Here is a 19149-nt window from a genome sequence, read left to right as displayed (position 1 = left end):
TTTTATACCAACTGAGGATCTCGCCCTGATTCTCACAAACACGACTGTATTCAGGAGTAGGTACAGGCCTTGTGCCTTAAAAATAACACAGCTATTGAAGCCACAACCATACCAGGTATCTGTAATTTCATTTAGGAAGAAAGACTCAGGCTGTTTGACATATTCTAATGGGATACAGGAGGCAGAATCTGATTTTACTTGGAGAGGATTTAAACCAGTGTAACTCTGTGACTTCAGCGGAGTTATTTCTGATTTACAAAGGTGTTAGTGAGATCAGAATCAGACCCCTCGATTTGGGGTTGGCAACAGTGTAACGTCACAAATGCTAAAAGTCTCAAGGGGTTTTATCACCATGCCATAAAAACCTTATACTGTTACTCCCTCCTGTTTAGCTGCACCATTTCTGGCTGTTGCTGTAATTCAGAGAATCATTGTTCTAGTGCAAATGAGACAAATGAGGTAATTCCAGGTAAGGTTTTTCATGACCAACCGGGCTCAACAAGATCTTGGACCGTTTTCCCAATAAATGTGCCCTAATAGCTCCTCTGTGCTGTAGGCTTGTGACGCAGCACAGCCCACATTACACAGAATTTTTTAAAGACGGTAGTGAGAAAATGGACATTGAGCACCGGAGCTTCCAGAGGAACCTCTTCCTCAGGAAATGAAGATGGCAATGGAGCCCTGGGAATTCAGCTTCCTGACCTTCAGCTGGATTTATCTCAGTGACAGGAATTACTAACAATTCAACTGAGTAACGTTCCATTGTATAGAAAACTGTTTTACAAAGTGTTTTTGTTTTGTACATGAGACAACTTCCTGTATCCATGGGATTTAAAAGTGGATTTCATCACCGAGTATGTCTATGGTTTGCAAGTAAGGCTGCTAGCGTACTGGTGGATTTGATGGAGTAGTTCAGATGCAACTTTTGTGTGGGACTGTGTATGTACACACAACAAACACACAAATCAGGCTGTAAACTCCTGAGGTCTTAATGCCTTGTTTCCATTTGCATTAATGACTTCAACGAGAGTTGAGAGTGCTCAGCATCTTACAGGATGACAAGAGGCCCCAGTTCAGCAAAGCATTCAAGCACGTGCTTAACTTTAAATATGTGTTTAAGTCCCAGTGAAGTCATGGCAGAATCAGGGCCTAAGTACAGTAATTTGCCTCAAGTCACATAGCCAGTTAGTAGTAGCCAGGAACATTGTTTTCAGTCTCCTGCTATAACCACTAGACACCACTCTGAACAAAAGGGGAAAACAAATCCTAAAACTGTTCCATCGGAACAAAAAATACTGTGGCCCAGATCCTCAGAGTGTAAATTGGAGTAACTCTATTGGCTTCAATGAAGTTATGTTGCTTTACATCAGCTGAGGATCTGGCCCTAAACCCCTAAAACTAAACTTCTTTACTTATCTGAACTTTATTAATACAGAGGTCTTAAAATCTATTAATATGTTTGTGAACAAAAAACTGGCACATCTTCAAGTGTATTTCTGATCACAATGGGTACTTCTTGCACATCCTTCCAGTCATATGATATTTGTTATTTTATTAAAAATTGACATAATACCTAGAATACCCAGCTCTTTGTACTCTGAACTTACCTTGTCCCCAGAGTGTGACACATTGTTGTTCATGAGTCTGACATATGCCATTATAACAATACCCATCTACTCTGTAGCATGGATGTCCATCGTGCAAATATACATTAGCTGGGCAGTGAGGATTGGCTCCAGTGCAGAACTCCGGAAGATCACAGGAATTACTTGAATCTCTGCAAGAAATCCCTGCTGGCTTCAACTGAAGGAAGAAAAAAGCTGCTGTAATTCCAATCAATAAAAGATATCCGGTGGTATAATTTATGCTACACATTAATGTTTTATTTCAGTAGCTCTGCACCAACTGACCATTAAGCACAGCATAAAGACAATAGAGCACTTTATATATAATTTATTTAACATATTGTTTAAAGGTTTTTGGCACATTTTCAAAGCAAGGGCACAACTCTGCTCTTAGATGAAAGTGTATGGATCATGTAGTACACCTCAGAGTAGAATTTGGCCTTTAGTTACCTTCACAGTGGTTTGGTTTTTAAATAGACAGAGAAAGAATTAGCATCAATTTTTCAAGGGGCCTCCTTAATTGCTCTTGCAGACATAAAAGCATGTGGTGTTTTATGGCAAACGGCAACTGTACGTGCGGATCAAAAGTGAGGCTGAAAATATTTTGAGTGGTTCACTGTCGATATTGGGTCTACATTACATGCTCAAGGTGATAGTAATGACATAACTATTGAGTCAGCAAACTAACCATGTAACATTACACGTTCTGGCCTTAATTAATACAGCTAACTCAGGAACAGGTTATCCTCTCCCCCTTTCCTGCATACTGAACTGCGTGGCCTGTTTCTCATAAAAGATGCTTCTCTTTACATGTTTCAAATCTCCCCACCCTCCACAAGAGTATAGCCAGTCCAGATAGCTGCTCCTGTCCTTGCATTGCTTAACAGAATGACTTCATTCTCTTCAGAGCTGAAAGCAATTAATCAGTAACTGGGGACCTAGCCATTCTGAGTACTTACTTATCAACAAGATGACAATGGTTATGTACTGGAGTCGAGCTAAATTTTTAACTGCATCAACAAGGTATTCTAGACAACAGACAGAATGGCTTCAGTACTGACTCTGATAAACTGTATGCATGAGAAAAGCATCTAAGCAGGCTTAAAACAGTGCCTGCTAGCCTCATTGAAACCCCGCCTAGATACCTTACTAGCTCAAACTCAAAAGCTGTTTTGAGGACTTAGGAATTAATAATTTTATTAAGATAATGTTGAAATAAGAAACGGTACAGAGTTCAAGTATAGAAGTTTCTGGTTGTCAGGGGATAAGGTACAGATTATCAAGGGGTACGAAATTCGATTTAGGAGCTGGTGGAGTAAGGATTACATAATAATCTGCCATCTCCACGACTGGGCGTAAAAGTTTAACCGGTCAGAGTACAGACATTGAGCTATAGGGGTAAGTTATCCACATAACGGCTATGTTCAGGTGCGGAGTATAGTGAGTGAATACGATGGTGGGGATGGGTCTACCCTCATTTGGTGGGATTTAATCTTCAGTGGGTTTATGGTTCCAGTTCATACGGTCCAATGGGGAAAGCCTCTCAGTCTTTTTCCCACAGTGGGTGCACAATGTCGTACCGGCTCACTCCTCCTGGTACTGTCGGTGGCCGGTGATGTACTCGATGTAGATGTCTCTGGACCATCGGATGGTGTCCGAGACCATGAGGCGCCGCATGAGCCGTGCGTAGCGTCGACCAATCCTGTGTATTACTGTCTGTGGCAACCCTGCCTGGGTGCTCATAACCGTAGCCACAAGGCTAAGATTTGCTGCCATTTGTGACTTGCCAACAAAAAAGTTTGTTTTAATAGAATTCATTAACATTCATCCTCCTTAAGAACCCCTCCAGATACAGCATATGAAGCATGTCCAGCATACCTTGATTGCCTGCCATGGCATAGCATCCAGAAGTGTCTGCAAAAATCTGCATGCAGAAGTTCATACAAATGCAGGGATTTTGCATGCACGAGTGGAAACAGCCACAAATACTGCAGACACGATTAAGGTGGGCCTATTGATTTGACCCTGTATCTTCAGCTGCTGCTTCTGGCTGATTTTTTTTTTTTTAACTGCTTACATGAAACACCACAAGTGTCTTAATGCTTAATGATACCAATTTGTTTGTTCTGCCTCCTTGTTTACTAATCTGCAATTAAGAGGATTATGGAATTCTGCCACTCCACAGAAATAAGAAACCTTTCTACAAATTCACCTTGCAGTCTTTACAGCAAAGTCCATGTGCGCACACTGCTTCTTCTTTCAAAGTGCAGGTCGTAGCATTGCAGCAACGGTTTGTACATTCCTAGATGGAGAGTAAATTATAATTGGACAACTTTAAATAAAAACTGGCTATAAAGCAAGAGTCAACATTTTTCTAAAAAGCTTGCTGTAGCTCAAACAGAAGTTATGGGTTCGATGCAAGAAATACTGTGAAATTATACGTAGGTGTTCAAATTAGTTGACCTTTTGGCCTTGAAATCTATGACCCCATAAGTAACTGTAGTAAACCAGCAAGGGTCATAGAGCTATGCCTATTTACTGACCATCAGGCCCCATATATTATTAACATGTACAATATATACATGTAAGATTCACCAGTGGTTATAGTTCCACTGAAATCAATGGAGTTCCATTAGTATGAAGCTGGAGGAATGTAGTGGTGAATTAGGCCCAAATCCTCATTGCCAAATTCTGTCCTCAGCTATGTGTGGGCAGTGACACTGTTGTCAATGAGGCTGCACAGGATCACTGATAACCGAATCTAACCCTAAAGATATGACAGTCTCCAAGACATTATAAGAAAAAAAAATGAATCTAGCCAATCCTAATTGTCAGTTATTCCTAGATAGAATAAGAAAAAAATGAACCTAACCCACCTTAATTGTTAGTTATTTCTTGTTAAAATACTGAACAGATATTGCACTTGTTTAGAGAGTAACTAGAGGCCAAATCCTCAGCTGTGTAAATCAGCATAGTTTCACTGACTTCAGTGGAGCGGTATTGATTTACCTCAGCTGAGAATCTGACACATGGGCTCTATGGTGTCATTAAACATGAGCATTACAGTCCTCCCTTTTAAGAAAGTATCTAATCAGAATTCTGTACTGCAAGGGGATTGGTGGCTGTTATAAAGACTGAGATAATTATATTGTTCAATACTGCTGAGAATGCAAGTGCAATAGTCTTATATCAGAGCTATTCTGATAATAGGGCTTTGTAGAAAATATGAACGGCACTATCACTAACTGATACATTCTCAGTTCATGTTGGTGCATTAGATTGTGGCACTTCCCATGTATGTGGGTTTTTACAAACTTTATTGTCTTAGACTGAAACAATAAAAACTTTAAGAAACTAGTGGATTTGCTTCTGAGATTATAGTCATGAGTTGCAAGCTAAATCACTAGCACTTGAATCACATCTGTCTCAGATCTAAAATAGCAGCAGATGAAACTGCTGTTCAGCAGTGTTAAGTCAGCCTGCCATCTATCCATGCTACAGAATATTCAAAAGTAGGATAGAGGCTATGAATGACATTCCAACCAAAAATCAAAATCCCTCTTGCTAAATTCTAATCACTCACTCCCCTGTTACTCATCATGGTAAAGGGCAGGCGAACAGGTTTTGTGTCTGGGCTGGTAAATTGTCATAACTGTGGTGTTGTCTTTTAAATGCTGGCAAGAGAGTTTTGTGATGGAGGAGAGATGGGAAGTCACAAGCCTGGGCTGCTACTTCAAAATACTTCTTGTTCACAGGAACAGAAAAGCATAGGACTTGGGTTTCTTGGAGTAGGTTTCCTGGCCTATGACAGCATTTCAGCCAAACAAATTACAACTCCTGCATTCCACAAGAGATGTTAGTTACTGATAATACAGACCATCTTGTTATCACAAGGCACCAACATCTCTCATAATTTCTTCCATTGTCTCCAGGACGTGGGGTTTACAATGAACCTCTCTGCTGCCCAAAAGATGTTACAGTACTTTACACGTTTTCTGTGGTCTGTTTCAAAATTGTTTAATTTTTAAAATAAAAGAAGGAAGCAGGCGCTGCAGAATACGCCTGCAGCACATCCTTCAGCTCTCTTTGTACATAAAGCTTTAATGTGGGCCACAACGGGAATGCTGAACGTAACTGGTGTTTTGCATTGACATCAGTCTTAATCAGGATTTCACATCTTGTCTTAATTGTGGTAACGTAGCAAGGGCTGTAATCAGCTACCCTTAGCTGACCCTTATACTGAGATGCATACTTCTCAATGACCCAATGAATAAGGGTCTCAGAACTTGACCCTAATGTCTTGGTTAACAGGTCCTGCAGAGCCAAAAACTCAAGGTCATTGTGTGATCATCACATAGCGCACAAACTTCTTAAACCTGGACATTAAATACACCTCTACTCCTGGGTAAAGCTTTTATGAGCAGAGCAAAGAAAATTGTAGTATGTGATTCTAACTCATTGGACAAACCACTTGTTGTACATAAATATGTTTGCAATGATATTTAATCTTGAAAGTTGATAAAAACAACTAGAATGTGCAGCATGCGACAGTCTCATATCCAGAGGTGCACTGTGACTGGTGCCATATAGTATTGCATTAGCACTGGTGTACTGACACTGCTCTAAACGACTTGATAAGTGAAACATTAACTAATGTAACAGATTTGCTGGTACCTCTCAGACTATCGTGGGAGACTGCAAGTTCAATCCATTGTACCTGAGTCACAGTTTTCTAACATATTTAAGAAAACAAAGAAAGAAGAGGCAGATCAAGGTACTATTCAATGGCATTAAGTGGCTTCGACTCTAAAAAGGTGTCACTAACACTCAAGTAAAAATGAGAAAGATAACTGGATTAGAAAGCTATTTGCAAGCTATTGACACTCTAGAGGAGTTAAACAAGAAGATAAGCCTACTTCTTCAATCCTGTTACCCCAAAGAATGAGTGAGCTGTCAGGAAACCCTTATGGGCTGTACAAATTCAATAGACTGTATGGAAAGGCTACAGCGGTCGTTTGCTATTTTAACTGCCCTGGGTCTATTTTGTCAGCAGTTCCATATTTATCAGAGGAGACAAATGCCTCATCTGCTGATGTGTTCAATTCAGTTAGTCTGGGAGAAGTTCAATATGACCAATGAATATTGAGGCCAAAAGAAGTACGGATGTCTGATCAGATATCATTTTAATCCTGGTTTTCTGCATCATCTCTCCTGATTCGAGCAGTCCTTTGACACATACACTAAATTAAATTGAATCAGCTTTGAAGTAGCAGTAACCTTTTTGTAAGTAGTGTAGGTTATTTCTATTAGTAAGGCAACTGAATCAAATGGCAGCAAAGAAAAAATTCAAACCAAAGTGGGAAATGTATTGTGCATAACAATGGAAGCAGGTTTTCCTGGGAGCAATGTTTTATGATATTATTTAGTTTATAAAAGCAAGTAGCTCCAAATCCAAGGAAATAAATCTCCAGCTAATATATGGTATCTTGAGAAATCTTAGTAATTTTAACTAATTTGTGTTGGTTTCAGGTCATTAAGTAGTACTGAAAGGGATTCCCAAGTTGCAAATCCCAATAGGAACATGGTTAAAGTTCTCCGGCACTAATCTTTTAAGAGATACAGGTAGTTTGTAAAACCACACTAATATGACACTTAGGCCTGCCTATTGCACTGCAATCAGACACAATGAAAAGCGGAGTCTAACAGCTATTTTGGGGAGTTTAATTAAGGTTTGAGATTGAGAAATGGAGGAGGAGGAGGAAGGAGAATTTTATTTAATACCCATCAGTCTCAAAAAAGTACTTTGACTAATTTGCAAGCACTCTTGCCCTCTTCTCCATAAAAGATTGGTAGCAAGGAGAAAAGCAGTAATTCTAAGAGACAGAGAGAGAGACAGCCTTACTTCGGGTTCCCCACAGTCACACTCCTCTCCATCTTCCACATAGCCATTCCCACACTTCCGTCCACCAAATGATTCCTTAACTTCAGGCAGGTTAAAGAGACACATCCCCACTCCTTTTTCCAGGCTGTTTTCCAGGTCCTTTTTACTGCAGCTGCTGAACATCATGGGGAATGGATAGCTGGGAGAGAAAAAGATTGAAAAAGAGGAAGATTAGCATTTTCAGATGACCCCCCTGTACCTCTATACACAAACAAGCACCAGGCTTTCCATTATTCACCATTCCACACAGAATTCATAGTAGGTTGAACCATTCCAAGAAACATTTTGAGACTAGACTCAATTATTTCCAAGAGAATTTCCATGCTTAACCACCTAACTTATGGATGCAAACAAGACTTCTGCCTGCAAATCAGGAGCTGGATGTCTACATAGCTGACTATGCATGCAAAATTTTGAGTGCTAGTTTAGGCCATCCTGCACCGTCCACAAGTGCAGAATCGTCGGCAGGGCCTTAGGAGCTAGTTTAAGGCCCCTTTGAAAATTTGGCCCAAAATTATAGATTTCACTCTCATTTTAAAGTTACCACGTTTTATTAGAGAGAAGTTGTAGGCCCCTTTGCCTTCATCTTGGTAGACTCATGGTTTTCTTAGGGAAATCAAGTGAGAAAAATACCAAGTTATTTAAATACCAAGCCCACTCCTGCAATCCCCAGGCAAGCAAAACTTGCCTTGAAGTCAAGGCCTAGGGACCATGGATCTGAGGCAAATTCTGTTCTCATTTTATACCAGGATGGATCCAAAGTAAATACTGAAGCCACCCATATTATGGATTTACACAGGTGCAAAAGCAGAATTTGACTCCCCTGATTACTGGTCATGGGCATGAATATTTTAACTTCCTTTTTAAGATGCTCAAAGGGTGTTAGCACCAAGTCTACAGACATGCTCTGCAATGCTCTGTGCTTTTACTGCAGAGGATTCAAGTCTGCACCCACTGTTGTCAATGGATGTTTATCACTTGATTCAAAGAGAACAGGCCCAGGCCCCCAAGGCCCACTGACTTCAGTAGTACTTGGATCTGGTCACTGGTACATTACTGTGGAAATCATGCTATCACCCTGTAAAGAATGCCAAAGCTCCCTTTCTCCACTGGGACATGTGTATGGTTACATTAGATCTGGATCGCAACCAGCTGGCAAATAACATGCAAGCTGTCTTATTTCCCTGAAGACTTTGGACACTATTCACCACCACTCTGCAGTCAGGCAGTAATTCAACATCATGGCAGCACAGGAAGCCAGACTGATGATGACTGGGCTTTGTTCCCTAAATGCTTTCTATCAGTCACATATTATTAAGAACAGGGTATAATCTTAACAGGCAAATAAGATAATAAATGAAAGTCCTATGCTGTTGATTTACAGAATTTAATGAATCAATTGTTATTTCTAATAATGGAGAGTAGAAAGTGTTCTCAGAGCCTGTGAGACCATGCCCAGAGACAGCAGAGAAAGGATCCTTTCTAGTTAAAGAAAAAAACCCAGACTGCAACAGTTGTAAATGTAATGGAGGTTTAAGTTCCTATGTTGATTTAGAAAGGTTAATTAGGATCTTACAGTAAGGTGGAGAGTACCTTATGCAAAGAATTAATTTGCTCCTATTTAAAATTACCTTTTCACAGATTCTTCTGAAATAAAATAATCAGCTCTCTAGCACAGGATGCAGATGTGCTTCTGAAGAAGAAAATAATTTTCACCGAACACTTATGGGGCTTGACTTGCTAAACTAAACAATGCTGTGGTTCACTGAAACATGACTCTAATAAGCTAACAGGAATCTTCACTTAAGGAATTGGTTTCTGGAAAATGTTAATGTTTAGTAGGATGACAGTGCTGAAGAGAAACTATCAATGTTCAGAGGAGCATGAGAGAGGAGTCAGGCTACTTTTCAGAAGCCTTGGGCTCTTAGGGGAAACAGGGAAGGGATCTGGGGATAATGGGGAAGGAAATGAAGGGAATTTGAGAAACCTTCCTACCTACCCTTGTATAGAACCAGGGGAGATTAGCATAACTGTGGACTCTTGATTGTATGCAGTGTAGTTGTAGCCCTGTGGGTCCCAGGATATGAGAGAAACAAGGTGGGTGAGGTAATATCTTTTATTGGACTGACTTCTGTTTGTGAGAGAGACAAGCTTTTGAGCCACACACAGCTCTCTCAATTGGTGATTCCTGACAACTCTTGGTTTGATGGGAGAAAGTTGCACAGAACATTCTGTGTATGTGAATGCGAACAGGTAGGCAGACATACAGCATTTTCAAATTCTGGCATAAATGCAAGCATCATACATATGCACGATTCACAGATTCTGTATGGACCACGTCTAGTTGGCAGCCGGTATCAAGTGGAGTGCCCCAAGCGTCGGTCCTCGGGCCGATTTTGTTCAATATCTTCATAAATGATCTGGAGGATGGTGTGGATTGCACCCTCAGAAAGTTTGCAGATGACACTAAACTGGGAGGAGTGGTAGATACGCTGGAGGGGAGGGATAGGATACAGAGGGCCCTAGACAAATTAGAGGATTGGGCCAAAAAAAATCTGATGAGGTTCAACAAGGACAAGGGCAGAGTCCTGCACTTAGGATGGAAGAATCCCATGCGCCGCTACAGACTAGGGACCGAATGGCTCAGCAGCAGTTCTGCAGAAAAGGACCTAGGGGTGACAGTGGATGAGAAGCTAGATATGAGTCAACAATATGCCCTTGTTGCCAAGAAGGCCAGTGGCATTTTGGGATGTATAAGTAGGGACATTGTCAGCAGATTGAGGGACGTGATCGTTCCCCTCTATTCGACATTGGTGAGGCCTCATCTGGAGTACTGTGTCCAGTTTTGGGCCCCACACTACAAGAAGGACGTGGAAAAATTGGAAAACGTCCAGCGGAGGGCAACAAAAATGATTAGGGGGCTGGAACACATGACTTATGAGGAGAGGCTGAGGGAACTGGGATTGTTTAGTCTGCGGAAGAGAAGAATGAGGGGGGATTTGATAGTTGCTTTCAACTACCTGAAAGGGGGTTCCGAAGAGGATGGATCTAGACTGTTCTCAGTAGTAGCAGATGACAGAATGAGGAATAACGGTCTTAAGTTGCAGTGGGGGAGGTTTAGGTTGGATGTTAGGAAAACCTTTTTCACAGGAGGGTGGTGAAACACTGGAATGCATTACCTAGGGAGGTGGTGGAATCTCCTTCCTTAGAAGTTTTTAAGGTCAGGCTTGACAAAGCCCTGGCTGGGATGATTTAGTTGGGGATTGGTCCTGCTTTGAGCAGGGTGTTGGACTAAATGACCTCCTGAGGTCCCTTCCAACCCTAATATTCTAGGATTCTATGATTTAACTAGGCATGATTCTTGCCTCAAGCTGTGAATATCTGAATACTTGATCCTGTAGTTTTTTGGTAAGCGTTTATTTGAAACCCACCAACGTGAAGAGAGACATAAAGACATATATGTTCAGTCAAAATTTGTTGTGGGAACATAGATAATACATTTTATTTCCTTCTCTGCTGTTTTTGTAAACAGTTTCAACAGCTCAGTAAATTTGCTACAGCAGCATGCTGGTCAAAACTCTGAATATTTAGGGTTATATCTTTCCCTTTATGAATGCCCAGAATTGTTCATATGAATGGAAGGTGCATGTGTCCACCACTGGGAGAACAGAACCCTTATTCTGTACCAGTGACAAAATAATGTCATTGTTATTGAATGAGATTTCTTTTCCCCCCCGCCACCCCCGAAAAGTAACTTCAAGCTGTTTCCTATTTTTAAGTAAGAGGCCCATTCATCTTCTGGCTTTTCCTGCTCTTGACACTGATTTCCTCAGCTGACATCAGTAGAGCACGTGTTATTTACAAAAGAAAAGACTAACTTTTTGAAAATATTTGTTCTTCAACCAAGCAATCAAAAAATAAACAAACAATGAGAAGAGCACAGCAACTGGAAACAAGCATTTGAAAAGTGAATTCACCCACGAAGGGGAGGATCCTACATCCACTGAAGCCACTGGGAATTTTCTGTGGAAGCAGGACTGGTCTCTGACATCACTGACATTCTGATGTTAAGATTTTTCCCATTTCTTTGATGTTACCTCCCCACATGACAGTCATATCATTTGATATTTCTGCTTTTAGGCTATGATGTTTTGGTTCTGTTATTTTTATGCTGTTTCAGCAGCACCATGAGCTACTTGGTGGGGAGGGGGATGGAGCAATAACTATCATATGTCAACAGCATTAGGCATGTTATCAGTTTAAACAAATTTAGAGCTTGTGAAAGTTGGTGGGGTAGTCATCATGTGGACTGAAGTCCTCCAGAGAACAGATACAGCAAGCTTCCTCACACTGCTCTGCCAAAATGCTTCAAACCTGACCTAGAGCAACCACTTCTAGACATGAGAAGGTAGTTTGGTCTCCACCTTCCATGCAGTCCTTTATCTGTCTCCTGAAACTTTCAACACAGGTGCCAAATGGGGGTGGTGACAGCTTGTATGGTATCGCAGGCCCTCCCTTTGTAGGAATTCACTTCAGACCATTAGCTCATTTCACAGAGGGCACTAAAGAACTTTCAGAAGGTAACAGCTTTCATAACTACCGTCCTGTGGCAGATTCAGGTTATTGACCTACAGCTAGTAAAATACACCATATAGCTCATTATCCATCACTGAAGCCACTATCATTATATGTTTCTTATATATCTTATTTCACCGCTGTGCAGAGGCCCAGCACAAGGCCAGTTTAAGCACTACTTGAGTCCAACTTATTTTGAGATCCTAAGTGGCATGTAAATGGTGCACAGATTTTCTGCATAAGGGTAAATTTTACCCACCATGGATAATTTCAATTCAAACATGCCTGCTGAAGATATACACCCATAGCACCAAAATCATCCCTGGTACACCACCACTGGCTTCAGTGGGCTTACGGCAGGGACAAGTTCGGCCCACGACATCTAGCTTTCTTGAATTACCAGCATTCTGTAACAACATCACCCATGTTCCTTTAATACTGAAACTTGGGTGCAGAGTCTCATGAAATTAATGCTCTAGTTCCCATCAGAAGCAAGATGCTATTGTTCACATCTACAAATGAGGCATTCATTTTAGCAAGATGATGCCATTAGTAGTAAGTGATGTGACAGCGCCTGGTTTTGTTCCATTCAGAACATTTTCCATTCATTATTATTTCAAATATTTAAGCCATGTAAATGCCAGCTCTTTTTCTATACATCTGCTTTTACGTTTAGTCCTTGTTGACCTGTTCTTTTCATTAAGTACGTGAAGTGGCATCATTGAGAGTGCCCTTTAAGAAACTCAGAATCCTCTGTTAATGCTACCACTGCAGCACACACTATTGCCCTGTACACTCTAGCAGTTAAGAGTCTTTTGCATGAACTCAGAGGTTAACTTGTCCTCTCAATTTCAGGGGTGGACCTGCTAGAACAGGGCTGAGGAATATTGTGGTAGGCACTGTACACAAATACAGTAAGAGAGACTGTCCCTCCCCACAGAGCTTACTGTCTGAATAGATAAAAAAGACAAAAGGTGAAAGAGAAACCAAAAGGTGAAGCAACTCATACCAGGTCACACAGCAGGTCAGTTGCAGAGCTGGGAGCAGAATCCAGACAGCTTCACTCCTAGTCATGTCCAGTCCACCAGACCACACTGCCTCTCAGATTGTCCACACCAATGAATACCACAAGAGGCAGTATGGCCTAATGGATAGAGCACTGGACTGGGACTCAGGAGACCTCTGTTTTATTCTGAGCTCTGCCACCAGCCTGCTGGGTGATCTTAGGCAAGTCACTTCAGGGAATCAAGGTGCTTTTGAAAATCACACTAGATGCCTATATACATCTTTAGACACATAAATACTTTGAAAACTCTGGTTCTTCTCCATATGCTTCTGTTTCCCCATTGTAAAACGAGGATAATGATACCTCCTTTGTAAACTGTTTTTAAATAAATCGCTAAAAAGTGCCATATGAGATACTATTATTAAAATATCTTGTAATTCATAGCATGTTGCATAGGAGAAGAAACCCCTGGCTCATGATGACCTGAAGATGATTATTCTTATTCTTTTTTACACTGCCAACCAGCCTTGTAGGACCTCCCTGAGAGATCCTGGCTCCATACAATTTACATTCACAATAAAGATAAGGGAGACCACACCCCAAAAGAGTGGGTAAGGGGAGAGGAAGGCAAGAGTTCCAATGACAGGATCATGAGTTTGTTCTGGTGGTTCTAGGGCCAGGCTGGACCTCAATTCATACCCTCAGAAATCATACCCTCATACCCTCAGATTTTCACCACTGAGTCCACCTGAGCTTGGCTGCTCCAGTCCAGACAGCAGAACTTGAGTCCCTTTTCAATCCGTGGCACTCCTAAGCCACCCTCCTGAGGATTGTCCCTGGTAGCTAGTTTCTCACAGACGGGCTCTGCCCAGGGAACATCATGAAGGAGACAGTGGAGACTCCTAGCAAACCTCCCTTGTGTGACCTGCCTCTTGTTACCCATATGGCTCGGGTCCCTCTTAAATCTCCCAGACTGGAGGATGCTGTGAAAAAGCTGCTGAGAGAAAGGCAGGTAGAAGAGCTGCACCAGCATGACCAGTCTTCACTCATCCCTGCCTGACTCCCAACACCATGGCCCATCAGGAGCGGTGTCTCAGAGTCCTGCTTGGGTTGTTGCTAAAGGTTAGATTGGTTAGTGATTCTGTTATATTCTAATCAAACCCACATCCTCCCAAATTCCAAGTCTCTATCTTCCCCAACCTTTTCCTAGTTAATGTGCCACCTCATTTGAGAAATAATCTCCCTAATCCTGCACCTAGTTTATATTTCTCAGACATTTCCAGGAAGATACACCTGGTGCTAGTGAAGGATCAAACCAAGGGATCAGTTACACCAAGGCAGTTATCAACCCATGATGTGACACCTTGAGTATCCGAGCGGCAGCATATGTATGCATTAGTCACACATTTCTAGAAAAAATTGTCACAGTTCAGCCCAGGTGTTACTCTGTTGACTCCACACCTATTTGAGGTCATCAGAGTTATCCCAAGATGGCATTTGACCCCATGACTATGGGCTTGATCCTGCCAGGTACCACAATGGTGCTGAACACCCTTGATTCCCACTGACTTCACTGTAAGTACAGGATGCTCAGCATCTCAAAGAATCATTTTTCACCTTCCAGGATCAAGCCCCATCTCGCCTCAGATTCTCTTGGCTTCTCATTTCAGTAAAATGTGATTTTATTTTCCTGTCTTCCTAATCACCAGTGCCCTTAAACTCATGTACTAGTCTGTAACATTTTGAACTTTAGCTGGTTTCCTTTTCAGCAATTTGATGTTAAACAGCTGCACTTGTTCTGAGCAGATTTTTTCCTGTGCTCCATTTATTCTTACAAACCTCCAATCCCCATTACAGGAACATTCAGATTATTATGACTATCACTGCTTAGAATCATATTCTGCAGTGTTTTTATTTCCAGGAATTTTAGAACATTGCCATAACAGTTTTCCTCACCACAATTCCAGTACCTCTATGCTGCTTTTATTCCAGCCCTCTCTCCATCCTCATTGATGTCCACTGTTCTAACAATATTTATACAGAACCTTTCAGGCAGGGACATGAAGTATTTTACAAACAAACAATCAATTAAAATGTACATCAGCCCTGTGAAGGTGGCTTAAATATCACCACCCCCTTTGCAGAGAACAAGCTGAGGAACGATCCTGAGGTTAATTTAGGCCTAAGGGTCAGATTTTTTAAGGTATTTAGATACCTAGCTCCTATTGAAATCAATGGAAGCTAGGTCTTAAATACCTTTAATAATCTATCCCTAAGCGACTTGCCCAAGATCACATAGCAAAAATCAATGTCAGAGATAGAAACAGAATTCAGGATTACGAGGGGCAGATCCTCAGCTGGCATAAAGTGTCCTCGTGCCACTGACTGCAGTAGGGTGTTGATTTCAATGGAGTTATGACAACTTAAACTGGCTGAGGACCCGCTTCCAAACACGCAAACTCCTGACCCACTACACAACATTCCCTTTCAGTAAAACAATCATCCGCTTGGGTTTGGTTTAGCTTTCAAGACATTAATGTTCTTTTAATCTTTCCAAACTAACTTTTTAAGGCCTCCTTTGAGATGTCTAAACATAGCAAATACAGTTTCATCCTGCTATTACACAGCATCTCTCAGACTCCAAGTGTCCTGTATAGCATCTTATGGTAATGAATTAAATAAGCACAGGGAATGTAGCAGCCATCATGCACTAAGCAGCCGGTAAAACCCAACCTTATCTGATATCTAAACAGGTGTTTAAATACTATAGATTTTCATCATTGACATTACATCTGCCTTTGTATAACTCAAGTTTTCACAGAAATTGTCTCAAGTTAGACAAGTGCCAGATGGGGGATGTTATGTCTCAGTCTTCCATTTAAATGATGGATCCATTTATGTATTTTTAAAAGAAATCAGAATCATTTAATTAAAGTAGATCCCACAAGTCTAATGCAAGCAAACAGCTTGAAGATTAGGGGCCGGATCCTGCTGGGTATTAAGGCAGCTTTATGTGGCTCAAGCAGTGTAGAGCATTCCTAAAGAGGCATACCTGGACGCTGGAGAAGCATGCGGTTCTGCAGAGCCCCCCTCCTATACAATCTCACTGCCCGTGACAGGCAAAGGGGACGTGGCTGGGAAAAGGGGGATAGCTGGAGCATGCCTGCACTCCACTAATTCCTGGCTGCTGCAATGGCCCCTTGAGGCTATTGACAAGTGGCATAAATTAGAACAACCTGCTGGGGACTGACCCAGCAGTCAACCAATCCCAGGAGTGGTTGGGGATAGGAGGCATCTTTCCACTATCCCTCTTCAGCTGAATGGAGAGGATTTGGCTAAAGGAATAGAGCTTTTTCTATTATATAGTATTAAAATATAAATTTTGCTTCAAAAGAAACCCAATGTGTGACAACTCACACTTATTTTCTAGCCTATTTTTTTACTCTTTCTCTCCTTTATAGTTTTAATCCCTAGAGCATCAATAAAGTAGAGCACGAAATTGGGCCATGTTGTTACACATGATATCAAAGCTCTCACTTGTATAGTTCATGGTCAGTGGTTTAAAAGCAAGCCTAGATTTCTTATATAGCTTTTGGCATGTTCTTTACAATGTAGCTTTTACACTCCCAATATGTAATTGTGAAGGTCAGGCTAGTGGCTAATTGAATTGCTATGTGGCGATAACAGCTTGTTGTGTTACAATGAAATTTCCAGGATTATAAAAAGAAAGCCTTTTCACCGAAATGTTTAAATTTCACATATAAATGCTTTAGGTTTATTTGAATTGGGCCCTGGTAATTCTGAAGATTCCCAGTCTACATTCAAATAATATTCACCTCAGGTGCCTAGACTGGATTGCCAGAACCTCTGGTAGATTTGTCCTCTGCTGAAATACTCAGGGTGAGAATTTAACTACCAGAAATATTCTGAAGGGCAGATTTAGAATGCTGAATGCAAGACTTCAGTGTAGAAAGTAGTAATGAAACATGGTTCGATGATTCTGAAAAATACTTTCGGCAGAGGAACAACACTTATGGTTTTGTACAGTATACACTCTCACGGCTTAATATTTTTGCAGTCACAAAACTGCCAAGTAAAACATTATTAGAAGTTACTTTTACTTTGACAAATGTACAGTCAGAAAAGTTTTTTCTTGTTGAGAGGCCTATTGTGATTTTCATTCCTGTATTCCGGAGGTGAAGCAATACTAACCAATTTATCAATCTTGACAGTATTCTAACTGTATTCTGGAGTTATCTGCCTTGCAAAAGCTCTACGGGAATTGTGCTTAAACAACTGTTTTTCCTGTTGGAAACCAGACAGCCAGGGAAAGTAGCTATAATCAGTTTGAATTCACCTCTGACTCATCATTTGCTCTGTTTCCTTTTAGCCTGCTACCACATTAATAAAAATTTACCAGATTGCTGAGAGTTCAGGTTACACAGTTTACTATTTAGTAGTTGATGTTAATCCAATGCTGACTACAGAAAAAAATAAAGAGGGAACAAATACTAGAGAAAGGGATGAAAAGGCCAGACCAATGGTGATGCTAGGGTAAGGAGAAACATGGTAGTAGTTACATTGTGCCCTGTAGTGATTACCAGCATCTGAGGAAATTGTAGATAAGAAGCGAAACTAGATTATTCTCTGTTTAAATTTGTGGCACAAAACGGAACATCCTCCGCAAGTGATAAGTGAATAAAGATACATGACTAATGCTGCTGTTCAAAATACACAGCTTACATTCTGTTTCCTACTGATTTTTTGGTTAGATTACAGGGACCCTGTCTGGAATGGCTTACAAGTGTCTCAGAGAAGTACCAGGTCTGTATTGCCTGATGATGGAATTTCATTAGCTCATGACATGATTTCAGGACTCTGACTTTTTAAAAAATACATTTATAATGTGGTTTTGTCCTTTGATGGACTATGGAAATGATTTTTTAATAGCAGATAGTGGGAGCAGATTGGGTACCAAGGCAAAATTGAATGTAGGGAGCTGGGGATCACTAATTGATTACGTCAGCCCCCAGAAAGGCTGATCAGGGATGGACCCAGGATGATACAGTAGAATCGCCAAACAGTGGGATTACCAAACCCAGTTAATTGCCAACAAACCAAAATAAATTCATGAAATTTATACCCAAACATAAATATATTCATTCCCTGTTTCCAGTCCTTTATGTGTATACTGTAGTATCACTGCTAAAAGCTTATTTTGTTAGCTGTTAGCAGTTATGCAACTCAGCCCCATAGCTTTAAAGAATTTGAAGTGGCCCTTACTTTTGACCTTAAAATGATGGAGGAGTGCTTCCAGAAATGGTGCCTGAGACCAAATCTGGACAAATCGGTAGTCTCTGCTTTCCACCTTGACATTAGAATTGCACAGTACATTCTATCGAGTTTTGTGGTGAAACTGTGCGTTATGACCCAAAGCTAACATATCTCGGTGTCATTCTTGACCGCACATTGACCTTTCATGATCACTTCAAGAAAGTAGCCTCTAAAGTGAAGTCTCACATCAAATTATTCAAAAGTTAGTGGGGAAAAAAGCTGAGGATCAATGGCTCTGTCCTATGAATACTGGCCTTGGCTCTGGGTGTAGTCAGTTGCAGAGTACTGTGCACTAGTGTGGACAAGAAATTGCCATAATCAACATGTGGACAGGCAGCTGCACCAGACCATGTGAATCATCATGGGAAGTTTAAAATCAACACCTCTACCGTGAGTTTCTGTATTAGCAAACATCAAACCTCCATCTACCCATCAAGATATAGCTAATTCACAAGAATTTAAACATACCAAAGACTACCCTGAACTTCCCTTCTGGCAGGTTATGGATAATGTACCTCAACAACACCTGAAATCACGAAAACCACTGTGGGCCACACACAACCAGCTCATGTCTCTGTGTCTGACCAGGGAATGGCCAAAGTGTCTGAACCTCATCTACCATTCCAAATTAGCACATTATTACTGACCCACCAAGCCATCTTCCTGGT

At 41.0% G+C, this 19149-nt stretch overlaps 1 protein-coding gene across 1 annotated transcript in view; it reads right to left on the bottom strand.

Annotated features, from left to right (window-relative positions):
- The window catches only part of ADAM12 (ADAM metallopeptidase domain 12), a 346313-nt gene that overhangs the window by 46245 nt on the left and 280919 nt on the right, over positions 1–19149 (bottom strand). Inside the window, exons 12-14 of the mRNA XM_084634670.1 lie at positions 7528–7705; positions 3838–3927; positions 1608–1803 (exon numbers count right to left, since the gene is read on the bottom strand). Of these exons, the coding sequence (XP_084490796.1) occupies positions 1608–1803; positions 3838–3927; positions 7528–7705 (464 nt within the window). The remainder of the gene's footprint in view (positions 1–1607; positions 1804–3837; positions 3928–7527; positions 7706–19149) is intronic.

Source organism: Lepidochelys olivacea (genome assembly GCF_965140295.1).
Source record: "Lepidochelys olivacea isolate rLepOli2 genome assembly, chromosome: 7".
Lineage (NCBI taxonomy): Eukaryota > Metazoa > Chordata > Testudines > Cheloniidae > Lepidochelys > Lepidochelys olivacea.
The sequence above is the reverse complement of the archived record's forward strand: the minus strand, read 5'-3'. Positions and strand labels throughout refer to the sequence as shown.